Source organism: Sapajus apella, unplaced genomic scaffold, assembly GCF_009761245.1.
Source record: "Sapajus apella isolate SASKATOON/1434 unplaced genomic scaffold, GSC_monkey_1.0 scaffold42, whole genome shotgun sequence".
Classification (NCBI taxonomy): domain Eukaryota; kingdom Metazoa; phylum Chordata; class Mammalia; order Primates; family Cebidae; genus Sapajus; species Sapajus apella.
In genome coordinates, this window is record NW_022436982.1 from 16,363,160 (window position 1) to 16,386,858 (window position 23,699).

The following is a 23,699-nucleotide window of genomic DNA, read 5'->3' on the forward strand; positions in this document are numbered from 1 at the left end:
CCCATCAGTTTCCCCAATTATTAACATCTTAAATTAGTACAGTACATTTGTTACAATTATTGAACCAATATTCATACATTATTAGTAACTGAAGGACACAGTCTATTCATATTTCCTTAATTTTTTCCTAATGTCATCTTTCTGTTTCAGGATCCCCTCTAGGATACATTACATTTAGTTGTTATATCTCCTTGAGCTCCTCTTGGCTGTTTCTTAGACTTTCCTTGTCTCGCATGACCTTGACAGTTTTCTGTAGGATGTCCCTCCTTTGGGATTTGTCTGATGTTTTTCTCATGATTATGCTGGGGTTATGAGTTTTGGGAAGGAAGATCATAGAGGTAAAGTGCCATTTTCATCACATCATATCAAGGGTATATGCTATCAACATGATTTATTACTGTTGATATTCACTTTGATCACCTGGCTAAAGTAGAGTTTTGTCAGATTACTCCACTTGTAAAGCTATTATTTTGTCCACAACCATACTGTATTTTTTTACTTGCTTTTTAAAAACATAATAATCACAAATACATACATATATAATTATATGTATAGATAATAAAATATATGAGTATATATTTATATTCTTATAGATCTTTATATATCCTTATGTATCTTTATCCATTTTAAGGGCTGCTTTACATGCAGAGCAAAATCAAGTTAACCAATCCCCTCTCTGTTGAAGTTTATTCTATTACCTTTAAAATCCTACAATCTTTGAAAAGTTAACTTTCCTTTCTAACAATTATTCATATTTTATAAATAAATTTTTAATCTAATATTAAAAATATTTTGCTCCCTTTTAGTTTATATATTATTGGAATGTAATTGTATGGTGCTATACCATAATTAATCTGGTGAAAAATGATTAGTGGACTGACTACATGATAGTCTCCCAGGTTGTCTCCCATGGTAGCCTCTCAAGGCTCCCAGGTGGAAATAATCTTTTTAAATTGCCATTGTTAATACATAACTTTACCACATTGACTCACAGAGCTAATTTTGACTGAAAAGTTCTGTAGAAGATACATATTAAATAGAACAGAAAGTACGGGGGAGGAGTCTTTAGGTATTTTTTTTTATTTAAATTACTATTTTTTTAATTATACAACTTAAATATCTAGTCATGTTGCATTAAATCCAAGAAATACTGTAGGGCACTATTACAGTGGGGGCCAACTGAATATTGCCTAATACATAGAATATTGTTTCACAGCTATAATAATTACAAAAATTGTAAGTTAAATTGTTTTATTAGCAAATTATAACTAAATATATTTTTCCTGCTACATTGCAACGATGATAACAACTAGCATTTACCAAAAAAGTGTTTAGTTCCTACCTCTGGCTAAGCATTTTACATACATTATCTCACTTGTTTTAAGAAATTTATGAATTCTAAACTTGTCAACACATAACACAGCCTATAGCAAAACAAAAACATTTTAAAAAGGACACGATACCTCAGCAAAACAAATAGTTTTTCCTAAAACAGTATGTCACTGAAAATCAAGTACGGGTCAGGGATGTGTGTGTGTGTGTGCGTGTGTGTGTGTATATAAAATATCTAACATATATATATGTATCAGAAAAACTGACTACTTGAATGACTGTTCTCTAAAACTAATTCAAATCCTCTTGGAATACAACAGACTGTATAAATACCTGTGTATACATACATACACATACATACACACACACATACACACGCATACACACACATTTTTCTTGTGAAATGCCTGATTCTCTGTATTGAGAGATGGACTTTAAAATTGATTTCAGATATGCAGAAATATGTCTATCACCAATTAATAAACATTGTTAGCTGAATCATCTAGCACTGGAAAATAAATGACTTTAATCATAGTCACATATTCTTGGAAAAAAAGAGAAAAAGAAAAATAATATCAATTCAACATAATATTATAAATCAAAATAGTCTTATAATAAAAATTCACAAATAAAGCTAAGTGTACTAGTTTAAACTTACACTTTATTTTTAGGAAGACCACTATATTGAGTAATAAAATGTCTAATATCAACAAATTCAGCTAGTACTCTCTTTTTAAAAATATAGATATTTGCATTTCTTCCATCTACTCACTTTTAACCCAAATATCTTCAGATATCATTTGTAATTCACAAATAAAAAGAAAGTATTTACTACATTTGAGTAAAATATAAATTATCACTATCTCTTCTTGTAACACTATCACATTATAGCAAAATTCAGTACTAAACAATAGACAAATTTAGCTTTCCTTTAGTATTTAAATACACATATGGTATAGTCAAGTTGTTGAATAGCAAAAAAAATGGAAAAAAAATAATTCTAAAACTTTAACTTCTTCCATATATTTCATAAAACTTAACACTGACTATGTTACAAGTTGATTACACTTACATCCAGTATATGACAATAATTGGCTTGTACGTCCATCCAGTAAATGACAGTAGCATCTCTGGTACAAAATTGAGCAACTACAAGCTAAGTATTTATTCTATGACATGTAAATATCCCACTGTACTGATAAAAATTAGTAATATCTACATGTCACAGAAGAGTATTTAGAGTCTTAACTCCTTAATATACAAATTACCTACAGATTATAATCTGAAGAGGAAACTAATCCTGGCTATACTTAAAAACCAGAATGAAAAGACTGATTTTTCTATAGATTTTTAAAATCATAAATAGCAAAATAAAACACATTCAGAATTTTCCAAAATACACTATAAGCTTCACATTCTGACAGAATTTGCAAATCTGTCTATTTAAAATGTTTGTTAGTAGTATCCTAAAAGGAATTTCTAAAATTCATGGAATTAAACTTCCTTTATGGTGTATCTCTCAATATGTGACTTTCGGGTATAATCCACTACTTATTATAATACATACTCTAAGTTTTATAAACACTTAACACTTATGTCACCAGTAAAACAATGAAAATTTGTGTATTAATCGTATAAGCAAGGGACTATGCTTGTTATACATTATCATCTCTATACATTAAAACCTCAATCATACTCCAACAAATTCACTAAAGTGTGGTTTTCAATCTGCTAACTATGCATTCCATAATAGCCTGTAATTATTAAAAACTGACAAGAAAGCTACGCCACCTGTGTTTATGTGAAGCCAGGTAATGAAAAAAACAACAACGCTGTCATCACCTCTCAATTCCTGATTGCATTATCAAAACTGTAGCTGAGTTTGGCATCTGGGTGTGACCTTGTTAACTGCTAGGGTAATTAAATTTATTCTACTGGGAAAAAGGATGATAAATTATTAGCAAGAAGATTTTGTTCACATTTTATTAAATTGGCCTGTCAAAGGGTTGGCCAAATTATCAAGGGCCTCATTTATTGGAGGCCAGCCATATTGCCACATCTGTTACAATTATTTATAATTTTAGCAGTTGAAAACCAACTGAGTTAGGCATCCGCCATGTAAAGTAATTTACAAATTATCTGATGAGGGAGTGTTTTAGCTTCTCCCTCATTTCTAGCCAGCAGAAAGCCGCGCTGTAATTACAGAACACGATTAGGTTCTTTGGGGAACTTATCTTGCACTCATAGCCATAGTAAGATGCAGCAAGAACATATGGAGGAGCTTGTGCTTCTACTCCCTGAAGCTCGTGACCCGCCTGCCGCTGAGCCCTTGAGTTGAATTTGAATGAGAGTGCCATGGCTAATGTTCTACACATGCACCATTTATGCCACAAAACAAATCGGATCACTGTTAATTATGAAGCAGCTATAATCAGGCCTTCACATCTGTGTAATGTGAAGCGCAGTAGGCTGTATTCCAATAATGTATGACTACCTTTGGGTTGCAAATTGCGAGCCATATTGCCTCAGTAGTAGTTACTGAATTCAAAGTAACTCCTTTGATAAAAGCCCATCACATGGATATTTTTATCCAGCTTTATATGAAAAAAAAGCAAATCCACAAGCCTTTATCAGCTATTGACCAGAACAGTTAAAGCATATGGCACAAGTTCATTAATGAACTGAACAACACAGAGCAGTCTAATTTAATGAAACCACTTGAGCCATAAAAATCAGATTTAGTTAATTCCCTCTTTCCCATTTTTTCATATTTAGCCTAAACCTAGCATTATATTTAATATTATAAGTTATCAAGATATACAATATATTTTTTACAAATTTATAAAGAATATTAAAAAGCTTGTGTTGTATTATTTCTAAAGGTTTTATAGGTTTTATATTTTACAAATTAATTTTCATCACAAGTCTCATGTATGAAAGTATAAACTATTTGTTTTTTTAGAAAGTAAAGCCTAGCAGCTGTATTCTTACAAAAAATACTCTTTACTCCATGAGAAATTTTTCTGTGGAAAGGCAGCTAAACAAGCTGCACCCAGATGGCAAACCAGCTACAGTTTAATTAATCCACTAAAAGCCATTCAGATTTCAGTAAGGGTAACGTAATTTTGAATAATAGTAGGGAAAAAAATTGCTAAACATTCTTAAGTTTTATTATAGCGGCAAGAGAAGTGCCACTATAGAGTAGTTAAAGTTGAGTTGCAGTTTCCATTAGATATGCTAAATTTCTACATTTTAATATCTTATGCTGTTCCATTCTGCTTGGAACTTAAAGTAGGCTGGAAATATTAGAATATCTATTGGCAGCCTTCTTTTTATAGCAGAAATGGTTTATTTTTCATGCAGGATAGTGGAGTTGTATGATAACAAGTTCAAATTTTGTGAACATAATTCACAAAGACCTTGAGAAAAATAGTTTATAATTAAGACTTACAAAGGATAAAGACTTCAAATTTTTCTTTTGAAGTCTTTCATTTATTAAGGCTAAAAATCATATCATAACATTATATTTTACTGTTAAGTTGTTCTCTCCTGAAAACTGATTAAATATCAAATATCCAAATATCAAATTCCCATATATTTGTGTGGCCATATGTACATATACAATTGAAGTTAAAATATAAATTACTGAATATAATTAAATCAAGCAACAAATTACAAGGCAGTTTTCATTTAAAATAATGCTGTAGAATAAGTCAAGTCAACTTTTCAAATTAAGTTTACAGATATAAACTCGAAACTAGTTAAGTGTGGAAAAAAGATGATGATAAGCATAATATGAAAGTACTATATTTGTGGCACCTTATATTGAAAATTATTTTGATCCTGTACAGTAAGATACCTAAAGAAAGTATAAGATTGACATTCTTCCATGCTGAAAATGAGAAAAAATGAAATAGAAACAATGAAAAAGTAAAAATCATAAAAAGCCAAACAAAAGCAAACCAATTATTAACTCTGGAATAATATTTTCCAACTAAGGTATGACAAAGATTAACAGCATTCTGAGCCCAAATTAAGGTACTACAATCTGATCTTCTCCCTTCCACCTGAGAAACTGAAATACTATAGTTAGTGGCAGTCACCATCAATACCAGACCCTCTGGCTGGCAAGAAAACAAAGCTAACTACTACTGATATTTTTTCTCCACGTCACAATTAGACATTCCCTTCCAAAAGTTAACTCTTTATTGTTCTTACTTCTACTTCCTACAACTGTTATGTCAAAGAATTTTCATGGGTTCATTTAAAAAGCATTTATTGAACTTATACTATCCATCAGTGGAGAAAGCAGTGGGGAGAAAAGGATAAAGCATCAACTCTCCCTGCCCTCAAGGAGCTCACAGTCTAGAGATGGAGATACACAAGGAAAACAATTAAGTTTAATACCTGCTAATGCAGAAAGAAGTACATGGAGCTCAACCTTAAGAAAATGTCTTCAGAAAAAAGCTCTCAATTATCTTTGAATTGAGTCTAGAAGGTCTAAAAAGTATTAACAAGGTGGGCAAATAATACACTGTGATGAACATTACACAGCGCTCAGTCCCTAACATATATTTAAAGGGTCATGTGTATCAGTAAGCAAACAAGATAAAAATACAAGCTGACAGAACATTTACAAAAGAAAACTACATGAAAAGTGAAAGTGAAAAACCTCACTAGTTTCCAAAGAGATGAGAAATAAAAGAATAAATCTGTTTTGAAAAACAAAAGGCTGTTTTTAAATTATAATAAATACTCAAAAGAATCTAAAATGTGGGCAATCTCATACACTGTGAGAAGATAACTTAGTATAATCTTGCTGGAATGCAGTTTGGCAGGGAATATATATTCAAAAGCCTTAGGTTCATAATCTCTAACAAAGTAATTCTACTTTTAAGAATTCATCCTGAGGAAATAACCAGGAATGAGAATAAATATATTCAAATGAGGCCAGGCGTGGTGGCTCACGCCTGTAATCCAAGCACTTTGGAGGCCAAGGTGGGCTGATCAGGTTCAAGAACAGCCTGACCAATATGGCGAAACCCTATCTTTAAAAATAAATAAATAAATAAATAAAGAGAGAGGCCGAGGCAGGTGGATCACCTGAGATCAGGAGTTTGAGACCAACCTGGCCAATGTGGTGAAACCCCATGTCCACTAAAAATATAAAAATTAGCCAGGCGTGGGGGTGCATGTCTGTAATCCCAGCTACTCGAGGGGCTGAGGCAGGAGAATCATTTGAACCCAGGAGGCAGAGGTTGCAGTGAGCCAAGATCACGTCATTGCACTGCAGCCTGGGCTACAAGAGCAAAACTCCATCCTTAAAAAACAAAAAAGGCACTGAAATAAAATAAAATTAAAATATGTAAAATGTCTCAGACTAGGGAAGTTTAGGTTAAAAAATGGTACATTCCTATGTTAGAATATGAGGCAGTCAAAAAAATGTTTCAAATGTTAAATTATATTGTAATGAAATGGTAATTGCACATGCAGATACAAATTTATGAACCATATAATTCCAATTATATAGAATTTACATTCTCCATTTACTTTATTTACCCTTTTTATATATACAGAGCCACATGCAAAGTTTAAGAGTGAAAGCACACTCTGGCTCTAAGATCATGCCTCTCCTTAGATTATCCACCATCATATGGGGCTGAAGGACAGGCACTGAGGCTCAGACCTACTTTCCCTAGATCTCTTCACCTTGATCTAGAGACATCAAGAAGAAACCCTAGGCGTAGCACCCTTTGTTTCCAAATACCCTGCCACTACTATCTGCCTTGAATTCACTAGTACTAAGCCCATTATGTCTTTTATCCCTCTTTATGTGAGTCACCAAAAGATCCCTGATTCTCATGTTAATTCTTATAAAATTATCATACTCTCATACTAGCTATGAGTGATTTTTAAAAAGAAAAGAAAGAAATTCAAGAAATAAACAAAGAGCTTGTAGATTTAAAATGAAACTGAACATAGATTTGGAAAAAAAATATATATACAGCATAATGTCTACTGCCACCCCTATTCTCTATTTTACCTTTTACAATTAGATAGGGTTTGAACTTCTCATTCCCCCGCTCCATGTCTACTCACTTCTTTCATAGTTTCCATTATGCTGTGTGTCTGTACTACATTCTGAGTAATTTTATCAGCTTTATAACCCAATTTTCTAATTCTTTGGCTCAATAACTCATTGTGTAAGGCTATTTTTAGTACCAAAACTAGATAAAGATAGTACAAGGAAGCTACACAAAAGATCAATCTTATTCCTTAATAGAGCTTTGAAAAAAGCAAACAAAATAACAGTAAAATGAATGAAGTAGAATTTTAAAAGGATGGAAAAGCCCAGGTATGAAAAGTTAAAACATTTTATAAAATTTATGACTCAATCATATTAGTTTATTGAGCTCATTAACCTGATAAAAAGGTATCTATGAGAAATTATGGTTAACTTCATTCCCAATGATGAGATATTCAAATTCCCTTTACAATTAGGAGCAAGACAAGAACACTCACTCTAACCACTTCTGCTTAACTTTCATCTGGTAAAATATATAATGATTGGTAGAATATATTAGAATTTTTAAGGAAGAAACAAAGCTGCCAACATTTATAGATGATATGGCTGTCTACCCAAAAAAACCCAGTTGAATCTAAAAATACAGAATTAATAGATTAACAGGGTGACTAGATATAAGATAAATATTTAAAAATCAATTGCATTTCTACACACAAAAAATAGAAAATGTAATAAAATGCAGATAGCTAAAATACCAACAAAAACACAACTTACTCAGAAATAATCTAATTTTAAAATATGGAAGACCCTATGGATAAAATGGCAAAATTTTATTTAAATACATTAAAGAAGACATAAATTAATGGAGACATTATTTTCATTTATAGAAATATTTTAAATGGTAAAGATGTCAGTTCTGTTCAAATTAATCCCCAAAGGGTTTTTGAGGAAACTTGATAACTGGTTATAACATTATATTGAAATCATCAACAATGTCCAAAATACTGGAAAAAGAATAAGGTGATAAGATTTGTCCCTAAAATTATCACGACTCATTATGAAGCTATAATAATAAACACAGTCTTCCTGTTCCAAAGATTTTAAAATTACCCATTGCAAATAAATAGGGAGCCCAGAAATTGACCCATATAAATATGGACCCATATATGCATGCAATAATAAATGTCAGAGAGATGGCACTGTACATCACTGAAAAAGGGTAATTATTAACACAATAGATACGCTGAGACAAACAGATATCCAGATTTTTTTTAATTCAATTGAATTCCCTTCTTTATAGCAAACAAATAAATAAATCCCACAGATTAAGAACTTATAAGTGGAAGTCAAAACTACACTTTAGATGAAAATATAGGAAAATATCTTTATGGTGTTAGAATGAGGAGGGCCTTCTTAAATAAGATACAATATACACCAACTATAAGACAGAATATTGAAAAATTTAATTCTATTCAAATAACTTCACTTTTCAAGATACCAGAGAACAAATGAAAAGGAAAAGCCACAAACAAGAAGATATTTGCGAAACTTTTAACTAACTGAGAGCTGAGACTGTTGGCTGACGTCTAAACTCGTTTCCTCTTTTTGGAAATTAGTACATATTTCCCCATTTTCTTTGTAATTACATAACATGTGGACAGAGAATTGAGTTCTGGCCAATAATATGCTGGCAAAGTGACATGTACCATTTCTAAGCCAGATTCATAAAACTTCCTAAATGTGATTTTGAATACTCTTTTTCTCTTCTGGCTGGCTGAAGTACAGATGACCCAAAACTTTGGGAGCCATGTTTAAAGACAGTACATCCAAAAGATAAAAGGAGTTTGGGTCTGTAAATCGCTGCTTGGAAGTTGGGAGGCCAAGTAACACCCATATTGAACTGTTATATAAATAAAAAATAAATTATTTTAAGCCAGAGATTTGAGGTCTATGTTTTTCAGAAGGTGACATTATGTTAAATAATATAGCAACCAACAAACGATTAGCATCCAAAATAAATAACTTCAATGAAAAGAAAAACATCCTAATAGAAAAATAGACGAGATATAAATATTTCACACATAAACATAAACTCAAACTCATTAGAAATCAAAGAAATACAAAATGAAACTACAATGAGATATTTTATCTCTTGAAAAATACAACTAAGAAGTCTATAATTTGGCAAACGACTTGGCATTTTCTTATTAACCTGAACATTTGTATATCTGTCAGACAATTTCATCCTTAACAATAAGTCCTAGAGACAGTCTTGCACATGTGTGTCAGAAGACACACATACAGTCTTTCTGGTACATACAAAGATCACAGCAGCAGTATGTAAAAATTCTTATAGCTGAAAAAACAAAAAACACAAAAATGTTCACTGACAAAGAATAGATTGTTTAGTCTGTTTGGGTTCCCATAAACGGGGTATCCTATAAACAACAGAAATATATTCCTCACAGTTCCAGAGACTGGGAAGTCCAAGATTAAAGCACTGGTAGATTTGGTGTCCAGGGAGGGCTGCCTTTTGGTCCATACACAGAATTGGCTTGCTATAGCCTCATATTGTGGAGGGGGTGAGGGGTATCTCTCAGGCCTCTTATTTTATAAAGGTGCTAATCTCATTCATGAGAGCAGAGCCTCCCAATGTTCTACTTCAAATACCTTCACATTAGGGATTAGAATTCAGGTATGAGTTAGTGTGGGGAATACAACCAGACTATTCCATAAATAAATTGTATTTTATTCATAAAACAGAGTGTTGCACAGAGGGGGAAAGAATTACAGGAACACTCAGCAACAATAAATTCCCCTACAAAAAGACTTACTTGCAGAGTATAATATGTGTAGATGATATTTTTAAGGTTTAAATAAAAGCAATACTAAACAATATATTATTTAAGAAAACATAGTTTTAATAGGCGGGAACTCATAAACAAAAAACCCAACACAGTAGTCACCTTCATGAAAAAAAGAAAGATGGGATCAGGAAAGAGTACATAGATAAAATCAAGATTATTTGTGACAGCTGCTGGTGAGTATACCAACATTATATTTATTCTTCTATAGGTTGCAAATATTTTGTAATAAAAATTATAAAAATAAAGCAAGAACATAAGGGAAAACAGCTAAAGAAAATTCTCTTCAACTGAGGAAAGCAAGGAATAGAGAGTAACGATGAAAAGAAATAAAAATCAACAAGACTGGTTAAAACGTGCAACTCAGATCTTGTGGTCTTGCCATGAGCCACATAGCATGTATCTCATTCACAGATAAATATAGTAAATTTAATGGTTGGCTTTCTCTCTTGTCCTCTACTGCAAGATTTTCCTCCAAGGCAAAAAACATTATTTCTGCATGAAAAAGATAAACAATCGCTTTGAGATAAGATAGGCAGTCATTCACAATTCAGCTAGTTAGGAGCAGGGTGCTTAGAAATCAAGGGTCACAGGTTTCAATCCCATATGAACCAATTAACTTTGCCCTTTTCTATGGCAAAGACTGTCAGCTCACCAATAATTCGGACTACAAGTTGAAATCGGAAGAAAGGAAGATAAATCCCCACCAATATGAGAAAAAAATCTCAAATTTACTAACATAACAATGGTCTTCTCTGTATAATAAATTAAGAGCTAACATTTATTACTTTAAATGTCTCCCATTCATTGTCTCATATAATCTTAATGAAACTCTAATGAGGTAAGTACTATTATAATACCCATTTTATAAATGTTGAAACTGAGCTGACTTAGAGAAGTAACTTGACCAAAGTCACACAATTAAGTGCTCAAGTCTATGATCCAAATCCATGCATCCAGACTCCAGAATCTATGTTCTTATCTATTACTCCGTAAATAACACCCCCACAATCCTGCACAAAAAAGTCTCACTAGAAATATTTAAAAATTCAGAGATAGAAAAATTGAAAGAATAAAACTTTCCTACCATTTCCCCTCAACTACGTATTTCACTTTCCACCTAGTCTCCCATTAATCATTAAAGTATGATCGCTAGACCAGCTCTAACAGCCTGATCGGGAACATGACAGAAATGCAGAATCTCAGGCCCCAGCCCAGGTGTACCGAATTAGAATCATGACTACTCCCACCCTAAAATGCTTGGATGTAGATTAGAAGAAGTATTTACCCAAAGTATTCTCACTATCTAGGATACACAAACTTTCTCATTCTGGACCTGTGCTACTGCACTTCTGACAAGTGCACTTTCTGAATCTAGAAAGCACTTAACAGTTAACTAACATAAATTGTTTTCTCTGTGAAAGTTTTGGTAATTCCTCCCTCTCCATTAAACATGCTCCTTGAAAAGCTTTTCTCCACAGGTTCCTATTTGGTTCATACTTCAATTACAGCATATTTTGTAACTATTTTTTACCTGAATGCCTATCCATAAGATTCATAGAAATATAAATGTTCTTGTTCAGTTTTGTATCTCCTGTCAAAATATAATGGGATTTTAATAAATATTGCCTATATGATTGAATAAATGAATGCTGGATAGATGGATGGATGGATGGATGGATGGATGGATGGATGGATGGAAAAAAAAGAATGAAGAGGTGAGTCTAGTTGGACTGAATCCTAAAATGAGAGTATCGGCATGATAACGTACATGTTACTAATTGGTAGAAATCTTGAGTCACACATTTCTCTTCATTCCTACTTCCCTAATTCAGGACTTCCACATCTCTCCTCTATCTAACTTCAATGTCCTCCTACTCTTAGGAGAGCTGTGAGAATAATCTTTCTTGCCTCAGAAAATAGCAAATCCATTTGTCCAGGTGGTTAGCACTGAAAAGCATGGATTCTTTTTAAATTCATCCTTTCTTCTCATCTTTCACATATAAGCTAATATCAAAGTTTATGAACTCTACCTTTGAATTATTTTTATAACATAGTCTAAGTACCCACTGAGTTCTACCTGGACTATCACAATTGCCTCTTAAATTGGTCTCCCTGCTCTCATCCTTGCCTTCCTATATTATGTTTTCTGCAATGCATCCAGAGTGATCTTCTTAAAACATTCAGTTAGATCTCACCACTCTTCTGATTAAGACAACCCAATAGGTTCCATGTTGCTCTTCTACAAAAAACACACCAATGGCTTTCCATTTCACTCAGAGTAAAATCTATATCCTTATAGTAGCCTAACAAGGCCCAAGGAGACCTGCCCCACATTTATCTCTCTGAGGTCATCTTTCACTTCTCTTCCCCTAACTCTCAGTCTAGCCATACTAACCTTCTTGCTAGACAAGCTCCTGATACATGAGCTTTGCATTTGTCTTCTCTGCTTAGCATGCTCTTCATCAAATATCTAAATGATTCACTTCTTCTAGATTTCTTTTTAAATGTCACCTAATCAGAATGATGTCTTCTGCTACCATACACAAAATAGCTCTATCACTCTCCATCATGCTCCATCTCATGCTGTATTGTTTTTCTCCATGTGCATACATTCAGGTCAGAGGGTCACTGTCTGATAAGCACCCGACACATGGTAATAAGTGCTATGTTATTGTTTCCTTGCTTTGTTTCCTAATATTTCTTCATCGCCAAGAATAGCACCTAACACAGAGTAGAATATCAATAAAAATTGGTGGAATATATATTTAGATATATTAATTAATGAAGATTTGCAGTTAACAGTATGATTCCTGCATTTTACTATACATTTTCCAAAAAAAAAATTTAAATTCAAATTTCCTATCTATCTATCCTCCATATAACCTAAGAGCCATTATTTAATCAGTCCATAAAATGTACTTATTTTAAGGTCACCTCATTAGCTACACAAAGATTCTTATTCAGAGAAACATGCTCAACAATATCTATCTAATATTCATTCATACGATTTTCAAACTCCACATATGTATGACATATATAAAGGGACAATTATAAAATTACAACCGATTTCTCACCAGAAATTATGCAAACCCAATGATAGTGACATGATATCTTCTCAACAATAAGGAAAAAAAAACATTTTTTCTTCTGTCTGGTTTGAGACAATTGCATAAAGAAATAATTATAAATCTGTAACGATGGCATACAGTGTATAAAGATGTATTTGTGACAATAACTGCATAAAGAGTAGGGGGAGAAACAAAGGTACATAGGAGCATGATTTGTACTGACATTAAGTTCTTATGAATTTCTATGAGATTGCTGTTAACTGTTAGTTCTAATCCTCCCAGGGTATCCACTAAGGAAATAACTGAAAAAAATATATAGCAAAAAAAACCAAAGGAATTAAAATATCATATCAGAAAATATTACAAAAAAGAAGGCAGTAATGGAGGAAAAGAGGAACAAGACATAACACATAGAAAAATTAGCAAAATGGCAGATTTATATCTTACCTCATCAATACAGACAGTCCTTGACTTCAAATGGTTGAACTTATGATTTCTCAACTTTAAAATGGTGTGAAAGCAATATACATTCAGTACACTCTTTGACTTATGATACGGCTACAACCATATAAAGCCATTATGAGCTGAAAATATTGTATCAAAAAGGCACTTTCAACTTGCAATATTTTCAACTTACAACAGGTTTATCATGACACAGCCTCATCATAAATTAAAAGCAACTGTAATTATATTAAGCCCTCAAATTTAAGGTATAGATTAGGACAGAATAGACTTTAAAATCATAATTCAACTATATGGTGTCTACAGAGAAACACTTTAGATTAAAAGACACACATAATGAATGTAAAAGCAAGGAAAAAGATATAACATGCAAACAGTAACCAAAAGGAAGCTGCGGTAGCTATAATGTCAGACAAAAGTAGCATATATATCAAGAATTCAGTATAGATGGGTACAACATCAGACTAACCACCACAACAGAAGAGAGAATGTATGAACTTAAGAAAACCTCACAGTTGAAGCACAGAGAGAAAAAACCCTGAAGATACAAAAAAGAGCTTAAAAAATTTATGGAATATAGTGAAATATGTGTGTAATTGGAATTTCTCAAGGACAGGAGAGAAAGAATATGTACAAGTCATATTTGAGGACATTTTTACCACAAATTTTCTAAGAATAAAGAAAACCAAAACCATAGGCACGGCTGAAAAAAGCTCTAAAAACTAAAATATCAGGAAAAGGAGAAACACTACCACATTTAAATCATATAAAAAATGCTGGAAACCAAAAATAAAGAGAAACTATAAAAAGTAAACACACAAACACACTACTGTTAAAGTTGCAACAATAAGAGACATGACTTCTCAATATGAAATACAGAAAACAAGGTATATCATCTTTAAAATAAAGAAAGAAAAGATAGTGCAAATCAACAATTCTATCCATCTGGAAAACACTCTTCAGAATTAAAAGCAAAAGAAAGACATTATCCAAAAAATACAAAGTAAGAGAATTCACTGTGAGATGATGACCAGTAAAATAAATACTAAAAGGAGTGCTTAAGGCAAAAGATCCTGGTGGGAAATACAGAATTGCAGAAAAGAACAAAGATTAAATGTGTAAAAATTCTAAATGCAATTGATTTTTTACAACAATAATATTTTATAGAGTAAAAATATATGTATAATTAAAATGTAAGACAATAAGAAGTGATAAGATAAACAAGTTATAGTCTATTAAGTTTCCTGCATTGTTTAGAAAATGATTTTTTAAAAATAAGTTAAAATATGCTTTAAAACGTCAAAGATTGGGAAGTTCCACTTACAATAATGGCAGAGTAGATCCTATCAGAATAAATCTACCACACGTGACTATTTAAACTCCAAGCAAATTATAAAACAGCTATCTGAAGGCAACAGAGTGATCAAATGCAAGCAGAATCTGCATAAGAACTGATACTTGGAAAATGGAACAGCATTGGCTAAGTTACTCATTTTGATGAATTTTTACCTTAGCAAGGCCCACAACAGAAATCATGTTAGGAGACTAAAATTCCAATAGAACCTTGCAAGAACTAATTAATGGCTTGAAGAACTAGAGGACAAAGTTCAGTCATACCACTGTAGCTACAAATTGAGGGGGAAAATTCCAGAAAAGAAAGAGTAAAAACTATAAACTCATTCATTCACTGAACAGACCTCTAAGCAATCCAAATAAGATCTGAAGAATTGAAAAGCAATTTACTGCCATCCACCTGATAGGAAGCAGGGCTTGGAATTTAAGTCTGATCTAGTTAAAATTCTGATTTATATATATATCTCAATACTTGTATGAGTAACACCACAGAAACCAGAGTCTCTATAACATATATTTTACAATATACACCATATATTTCCAAATTAGAAGAAACAACATATGACCCATATTCAAAAGAAAAGGGAAAACAATAGTGATCAAGCCCAAGAAGACCCAATAGATAAAGAAAATACAGATTTTAAAGGGGCTATTTTAACTATTATGATAAGGACCTATATTTGCCGAATAATTCATATAAAAGACTTAAGAGCAAGTTGGATATAACAGAAATTTCAGTTAAACTGCATATAAAGTAATAGAAACTAATCTGAATAATATAGATATAAAACCGTTTTTTAAACATAAACAGAGCTGGCCAGGCATGGTGGCTCACACCATAATCCTAGGACTTTGGGAGGCCGAGGTGGGTGGATCACCTGAGATCAGAAGTTTGAGACCAGCCTGACCAACATGGCAAAACCCTGTCTCTACTAAACTACAAAAATTAGCCAGTCATGTGGTACATGCCTGTAATTCTAGCCACTTGGAAGGCTAAGGCAGGGGAAATGCTTAAACCCAGGAGGCAGAGATTGCAGTGAGCCCAGATATTGCCACCACACTCCAATCTGGGTGACAGATACAGCGAGAGTCCGTAACAAAAAAAAAATAATAAAATTAAAAGAGCTTTACTAATCTGTGGGCCATCACTGAAAAGCTTAACATAAGTGAAATAGGAGTCTCAAAAGGAGAAAAGAAAGAAGAGGAATCAAAAATATTTGTGAAAGTAAGGTCAAAATTTTTCTTGTTTGATTTTAAAATTATGAAAATCAAGAAGCTCAGCAAACTACAAGATGGATGAGTATACTGAAAATCAAACTTGGGAATCTCATAGCTTAAATGCTTATAGTCAAAAGGAAAATCTTGAAAAAAAAAAAAAAAGCCAGAGAAAACTGACACATTACATTTAAGTGAATAATGAAATGAGTTCTGCTGAATTACCATCAGAAACTGTGAGTCTAGAAGATAGAAGGGTAAATTTTTTAATTTTTTTAAAAGCCAGTTAATTAATCCAAAAGGAAGAAAGAAAAAGAGAGGGAGAGGAACCAAAGACAGGATAAACAGAAAACACATAATAATGTGGTACACCTAAACTGAATCATATTATAATTATGTTACAATTCAATGGATTAACACTGCAATGTAAAGGAAGAGACTGTCAGAATAAATTATAAACAACAGGATCCAAATATATACACTTTAAATATACAGTAACTTATTTGCTGAAAATAAAAGAATGAGAAAGGTATACTATGTAAAACAATCATATAAGGGAATAATTGGCTATACTGACAAAGGTACATTTCAAGCTAACAAAATATTATAGTTAAAATGACTTTTTATAATGAGAAAGGGTTCAATGAATCAGAAAGACATAACAATCATCAATATGCATGCAACTAATAAAACAGCTTTAAAATGCATGAAGCAAAAATTGAGAAAACTCAAAGGAGAAACAAAAATCTACAATTATATGGGAGATTTTAACATTCCTTTCTTAAGCAACTGATAGAAAAACTAAACATAAAGATCATTAAAGACATAAAAGATCTGAACACTATCAGGGGCAATGATATAATTAACATTGATATTTAAGGAGCACTCTGCCCAGTAGCTGCAAAATACAAATTATTCTCAGGTACATACAGTACTTTCACCAAACCCATAGGCTTCAAGTCTCAATAAATATCAAAATACAAGAATCTTATACAGTAAGATAAGACCACAACGGAAGTAGAATTGAAGTCAGTAACAATAAGACAAACAGAAAACATACACATATACACATATATACAAATATTTCAAAAGTAAATAAGACACTTACATTCATCAAAGAGTCAAACAGAAAATCCAAAGGGAAATCAGAAACATTTTGCTAAGCTGGAAACCATCATTCACAGAAAACTCACACAAGAACAGAAAACCAAATACCAAATGTTCTCACTCATAAGTGGGAGTTGAACAATGAAAACACACGAACACAGGGAGGGGAACATCACATATCAGGGCCTGTCAGGGGATGGGGGGCTAGGGGAGGGATAGCATCAGGAGAAATACCTAATGTAGATGATGGGTTGATGGATGCAGCAAACCACCATGGCATGTGTATATCTATGTAACAAACCTGCACATTCTGTACATGTATCCTAGAACTTAAAGTATGATAATAATAATAATAATAATAATAATAATAAAGAAATTGAGGAGCTCATAGTAAAATTACTACAAAAAAGCAAAGGAGAAAAAAACATACAGAATATTCTTCAAAAAGAATAAAGTAACTTATGTTAACCTTGTTTCAAAAGTTACTATAAAGCTACATATATGAGTAGGCATATTTCTGGACTCTGTTCCATTGATTATTTTGTCAATTATTATGCTAATGCCATACTATCTAGATATTTTAGCTCAGTAAGTCAGTCTCAAATCAGGGAGTGTAAGTCCTCCAACTTGTTCTTTATGAAACTTAATTTTCCTCTTTTAGGTTCTTTGCATATCCCTACAAATTTTAGAATTGATTTGTCAGTTTCTTAAAAAAACAAAAAAAGCCTCCTGGGAGTTTGAGATCTTTTCTCTTAAAAAAAAAAAAAAAAAAAAAAAACCTTCCTGGGATTTTGATTGGAAAGCTTTCTGTCTTTGGGAGAACAGAAAGATTTCTTAAATGGAATACCAAAGCAATAACCATACATGATTTATTTGCCTGAATTAAAATTAAGAAGTGGCCTGACACAGTGGCTCATGCTTGTAATCCCAGCACTTTGGGAGGCCAAGGCGGATGGATCACCTGAGGTCAGTAGTTCAAGACCAGCCTGACCAACATGGTGAAATCCCGTCTCTACTAAAAATACAAAAAATTAGCCTGGCGTGGTGGCAGGCACCTGTAATCGCAGCTACTTGGGAGGCTGAGGCAGGAGAATTGCTTGAACCCAGGAGGAAGAGGTTGCAATGAGCCAAGATTGCACCACTGCACTCCGGCATGGGCGACAAGAGCAAAACTCTGTCTCAAAAAATAAAAAATTAATTTTTGTTAATTAAATGACACCTTGAGGAAAATCAAAAGACAAGGTACACACTGAGATATCTGCCGTATATTAACTTACTAGGGATTAATATCAAGAACATATAAAGAGCTTTTGTAAATCAGTAAGAAAAAAGTCCAATAGAAGATTGAACAAAAGACATAAACAGATATTTCACAAAAGAAGACACACACTGGCTAGTCAGTGATATGCAAATAAAGAACAAAATAAAATATTATCTTATACTCATTCAACTGGCAATTAAGTAAGAAGTCTGATAACACCAAGTGTTAAGTAGGACAGGAAACAGCCAGATTTCTTTTATATTGCTGGTGATAGTAAAACTGATAAAACCACTTTGAAACATAGGTGATCAGTATTGTGTAAAAGTAATATTTTCATACTCTGTTCCAGAATTTCTATTCCTAGATATATAACCCACAAAGATGTATGCACATATACGTCAACATGTGTGAAAATGTCAACAGTAATACTATCCATAACAACAAAAATGAAAATAACCAAAGTACTCATCTAGAGACATATGTAAAAACAGTTACGATATACTCACATATTACAGAATATTTTTATAAACAGCTATACCAAAAAACATGGATAAATCTTCACAACATAATGATGAGTCAAAATTGCCTAACCCCATATAACACATCATATCATTTTTATGAATGACTAAACAATAAATTGTTTCCTCATAATTTTGTATATGATAAAACTTTGAATAAAAAGGTTAAGAAACATGTTTAAGTTCACAAAGCTCACAGAGTTATAATTTATCTGAGGCTTATTTGAAATCAGATCCTACATATTTATCCACATATTTATACTACATTCATTTACCACAGGAAATAGTAAGAAAGATTATATGACCTGTTCAAAATCATGTATCAAGGTAGTGACAGGAGTAGGACTATTGGATATTAAGTACTGCATACCAGGCATTATGGCAAGTACTTTATGAGACTTACTGTTAAGATACTCTTTCTATTCCATTAGCTCATTTAGTTATGAAGTCTCAAAATGGGCATAACTGATTAATTTGCTTTTCCATAATGTCTATCAGTCAAACGATTCATCACAATAACTATATTTGCTATACCGTGTACTTCCACATGCACTTCTATATGAAATTATATTGTAATATTCATGCCTACAAAAAGTATAAAAAACAGTATAATGCAAAATTATTTGCACACTTCTTATACTCCAATAAATGCAAATATATTTAAATTTTATGCTTTAGTCAGTTGTAGATGATGATTTAATTTGATATTACACTGAATAACATTTTTAGAAAATGTTGCTCACCTGCACTGAGTAGTCTGGATCATTTTCTTGAGGTAAAGGATGAGGTGCTCCCTGCAATTCCTGAAGTTTTTCTTTTAACTTAGCATTTTCTTGCTCTTTTTGAAATAGCTGATCCTGAAGATTAACAACACTTTGCCGGAGCATAGCTTCATTTGATTTTGTGGTTTCAAAACAAATATGTAACTCATTGTAAAGCTGTTTCAAAAAAATATATCCAAACTATATTAATAATCAATAAAGCTAGTGTCCGTGTGTGTGTGTGTGTGTGTGTGTGTGTGTGTGTGTATACATAACTGTGTAAACATAGTCCTTGCCCTCAGGTTATTTTAATAGTCTGAGAGAGAAAGAAGATATAAACACAAAAAAACTAAATTTTATAATTTTTAATATTTAATTTTTTAACACTTAAATTTCATATTAATAACTAAAAAAGATGTAAGAAAGGCAACATGTCTTATTAGCCAGTGTAATTTAGGAAAAGAATGCCAAATTTCTGAGAAAGAAAATACTTTAACTTAGCTATATTAATCATGGAGGGAATTATGAAAAAGGACCTGATCTGAGCCATGACAATATAATTGGAATTGACCAAAAACAAAAATTCTAAAGATAGAAGAAATGTGAAAAACATTATGTACAATGATAGAAAAGGACAGAAAGGAGCTAAGGCTATCAGTTTAATTGGACTTAATACATACATTTGAAAGAAAACAAAATATATTAAGAGTTAATTAATGTTGAATTCTACATTCTTATTAAGTAACCTACTGCTGGGAGGAGCAGAAGGAATAATAAGAGACAAAGTTGACTGGGCGTGTTGGTTCTGACCTGTAATCCCAGCACTCTGGGATGCCGAGATGGGCAGATCACGAGGTCAGGAGTTCAAGACCAGCCTGACCAACATAGCGAATCCCCATCTCTACTAAAACATATTAAAAAATTAGCTGGGCATGGTGGGGCATACCTGTAGTCCCAGCTACTTGGGAGGCTGAGACAGGGGAATCACTTGAACCTCGAAGGTGGAGGTTTCAGTGGGCCAAGATTGTGCCACTGCACTCCAGCCTGGGCAAGAGAGTGAGACTTCGATTCAAAAATAAATAAATTAATTAAATAAAATAAATTTTAAAAAGAGACAAAGTCAAGCAATAAGACTGTAGATAGAATAGAATGTAAAAGCTCTTCAATAACAGATTAAGAGGATGGACCTGTTCTGTAGACAACAGGGAGTTACTGAAAACCTTAAACAGTGTGAAAAACTAGAAGTAACATTTTGAAGCCTTGATCAATAACTTTAAAACCTTTTTAAGTTAAGGCAATATGCATTAGATAAATTTAAAAGCAGCTCATTAAAACTATGAGACAACATATGACATATAAGTGTTATCATATAGAGAATAATATAGGGTTAAAAATGGTATGCCTCCAGCACTTGTGAACTTGCTTGGTAATGAAAATCCTAATGTATAATTGTGATTTAATGAGATATAATTCAATCCGTGGTAGTTGATTTACATACAGAATCTGTATGTATATCTGCAGCTGACACTAGAAAAGTGACCTGAGTGAAGATATCTGAGTGTGTGTGTGTGCACGCGCGCACGTGGTTTTAAAGGCTAATAGTAAAATCATATAAGAGCAAAACCTCCAAGTGGAAAATCTCAAAATTGTGTAGATGCTACAGTAAGTTTTTAGGTTTGCTCATTTAATTAAAGATACAGAACATCTTCCATTAGTTGGCCTTGCCTCATGGGAAGAAACTCACAGACATAAAAGATTATAAAACTTTAGTTCATCTAGAAACCTAGGATTTGTGTACATTTCTGTATGCATGTTATACCTCTGTTTTTTTTAATTTAAAATTTAAAAAGCCTTGTAAAACCTTTCATTAATACATCTCTGGAAACATAATTTGTCACAAAAATAAGACCCTCCAAAGTTCCACACCACTGGCATATAATTAGCTCAACATACCTTATATCTTTTATTAAAAAAATATATCTCTGGCTGGGCATGGTGGCTCACACCTGTAATCTCAGCACTTTGGGAGGCCAAGGGGGACAGATCACCTGAGCTCAGGAGTTCGAGGCCAGCCTGGGCAACATGACGAATCCCCGTCTCTACCAAAAATACAAAAAAATTACCCAGGCATGGTACCATGTGCCTATAGCCCTGCTACTTGGAAGGCTGAGGTAAGAGGATCACTTGAGCCCAGGAGGTCAAGGCTGCAGTGAGCCAAGATTGTACCATTGCACTCCAGCCTGGGTGACAGAGGAGACTCTGTTTTAAAAAAATAATAAAATTATCTATCTATATTACTGTAGAGATATATAATCCACTTCACTTCCTAGCCAAAGTCTAAGCAATTTTTTAAACGTGTTGCCTATATGATTTATTTAAAAAATTAGAACATCAATTTATACTTTCCCTTCCCATTACAGCTTTATACCAGGGAGTATGTCCAGTGTCCTTTCCACAGCTTATACCATCAGATATTCTAGGAGGGAAGAAAGAGTAGGAAGCTGACAGCTTTGAGGGGCGATGAAGAGGTCAGAGTGCCTACTTGTATTGTACTGCTGCTCTCATGAGTGGGTTCAGGGTAGAAAAGAAAAAAGCAAACCCTGCACACAAGAGCTAAACTGGCTAGGGAGAGTTGAAACTATGAGTGAGGGTCTTCTCTTCACTGCACAGTCACTTTTTCAGTGAATATTTAACCACTTTCTAATCTCGGGGGCTTTATTTACACTAACCAATGTTTACCCAATCAGTACAAATTAATCCCTCTGAGGTAAATAATAGAAGATATTATTAAAGGATTCACATAGTTCAAATATTTGAGAATCCCACGGACACTGGTAAGTGCTGACAAAGAAAACCACATACCTTCCCTCCTAATGACCAAGGTACAGGCATGATGCTAGGGTATGGTCAGGATTGAGGACCAATTTACTGGCCACTAGTGCCAAGAGTGTGGTATACCTTAGTCTTGGGTGTTACATCTTGGGACCTTCTTCCACAAATATAGGACTCTCGGTCTATTCATTTATGGAAGAAGGCTCTATCTTAACAGATCCCCTCTCTTGTCTAACTTCTGTCTTGCTTCATAAAATAGAGGACTAATAGCACTCTTCTTGCGTTCTCTAGGTTGCTCTCTCTGACATGCAGTTTAAGCAGTTGCATTCCTATTCAGAAGTTGCCCTGACTTGATGTGATATGACTGGGTAAGTAAAATTACTCTGGGACAAACTCTACGTCTTGCACCGAATATCCATCCTTCCAAGCAGCAGGTGAAAAAGAACTGAGAAAGCCCATATCAAATTAGACCAGCTTTGTTCTAAGTATTGGGACAAACTTATTCCTTAGCTTACTCCAAACATACATCTCCAACTTGCCTGTTTTCTTTGTTGGCTGACTGGATTTCATGTATTTAATAGTAATGAGATCACTCGGTTGTGAAGTTAGAGCACAGGAAGCAAAGATAGTCCTCCAGCCATTTTTAATTCTAGGCCTCAGTTCAGCAGTAAACTTGTTAAAACAGCCTTCAACAAGGTTAAATCTATCTTTATTTCTAAAGTGTTTTTTGGTGACAAGACCTCTGGGTAATAAAATGTCTACTTCTCTAGGAGATCCTGCAAGAAGGCAAAAGCTTAGAACGTTCCAGTGCCCGGGTAGATTCCATCTTATTCTCATTCCATTAATAAAAGTAGAGTTAAAAAAAAAAGTTCTCAAGTGAGTAAATTAGGCAGTATGA

The 23,699-nt window shown here is 33.1% G+C and overlaps 1 protein-coding gene across 10 annotated transcripts in view; it reads right to left on the reverse strand.

The window, feature by feature from the left end:
• Positions 1-23,699, reverse strand: part of CNTLN (centlein) — a 337,157-nt gene that overhangs the window by 180,311 nt on the left and 133,147 nt on the right. For all 10 annotated transcript variants that reach the window (XM_032300118.1, XM_032300117.1, XM_032300115.1 and 7 more), the window contains exon 8: positions 19,952-20,146. In XM_032300118.1, coding sequence (XP_032156009.1) covers positions 19,952-20,146 — 195 coding nt within the window. The remainder of the gene's footprint in view (positions 1-19,951; positions 20,147-23,699) is intronic.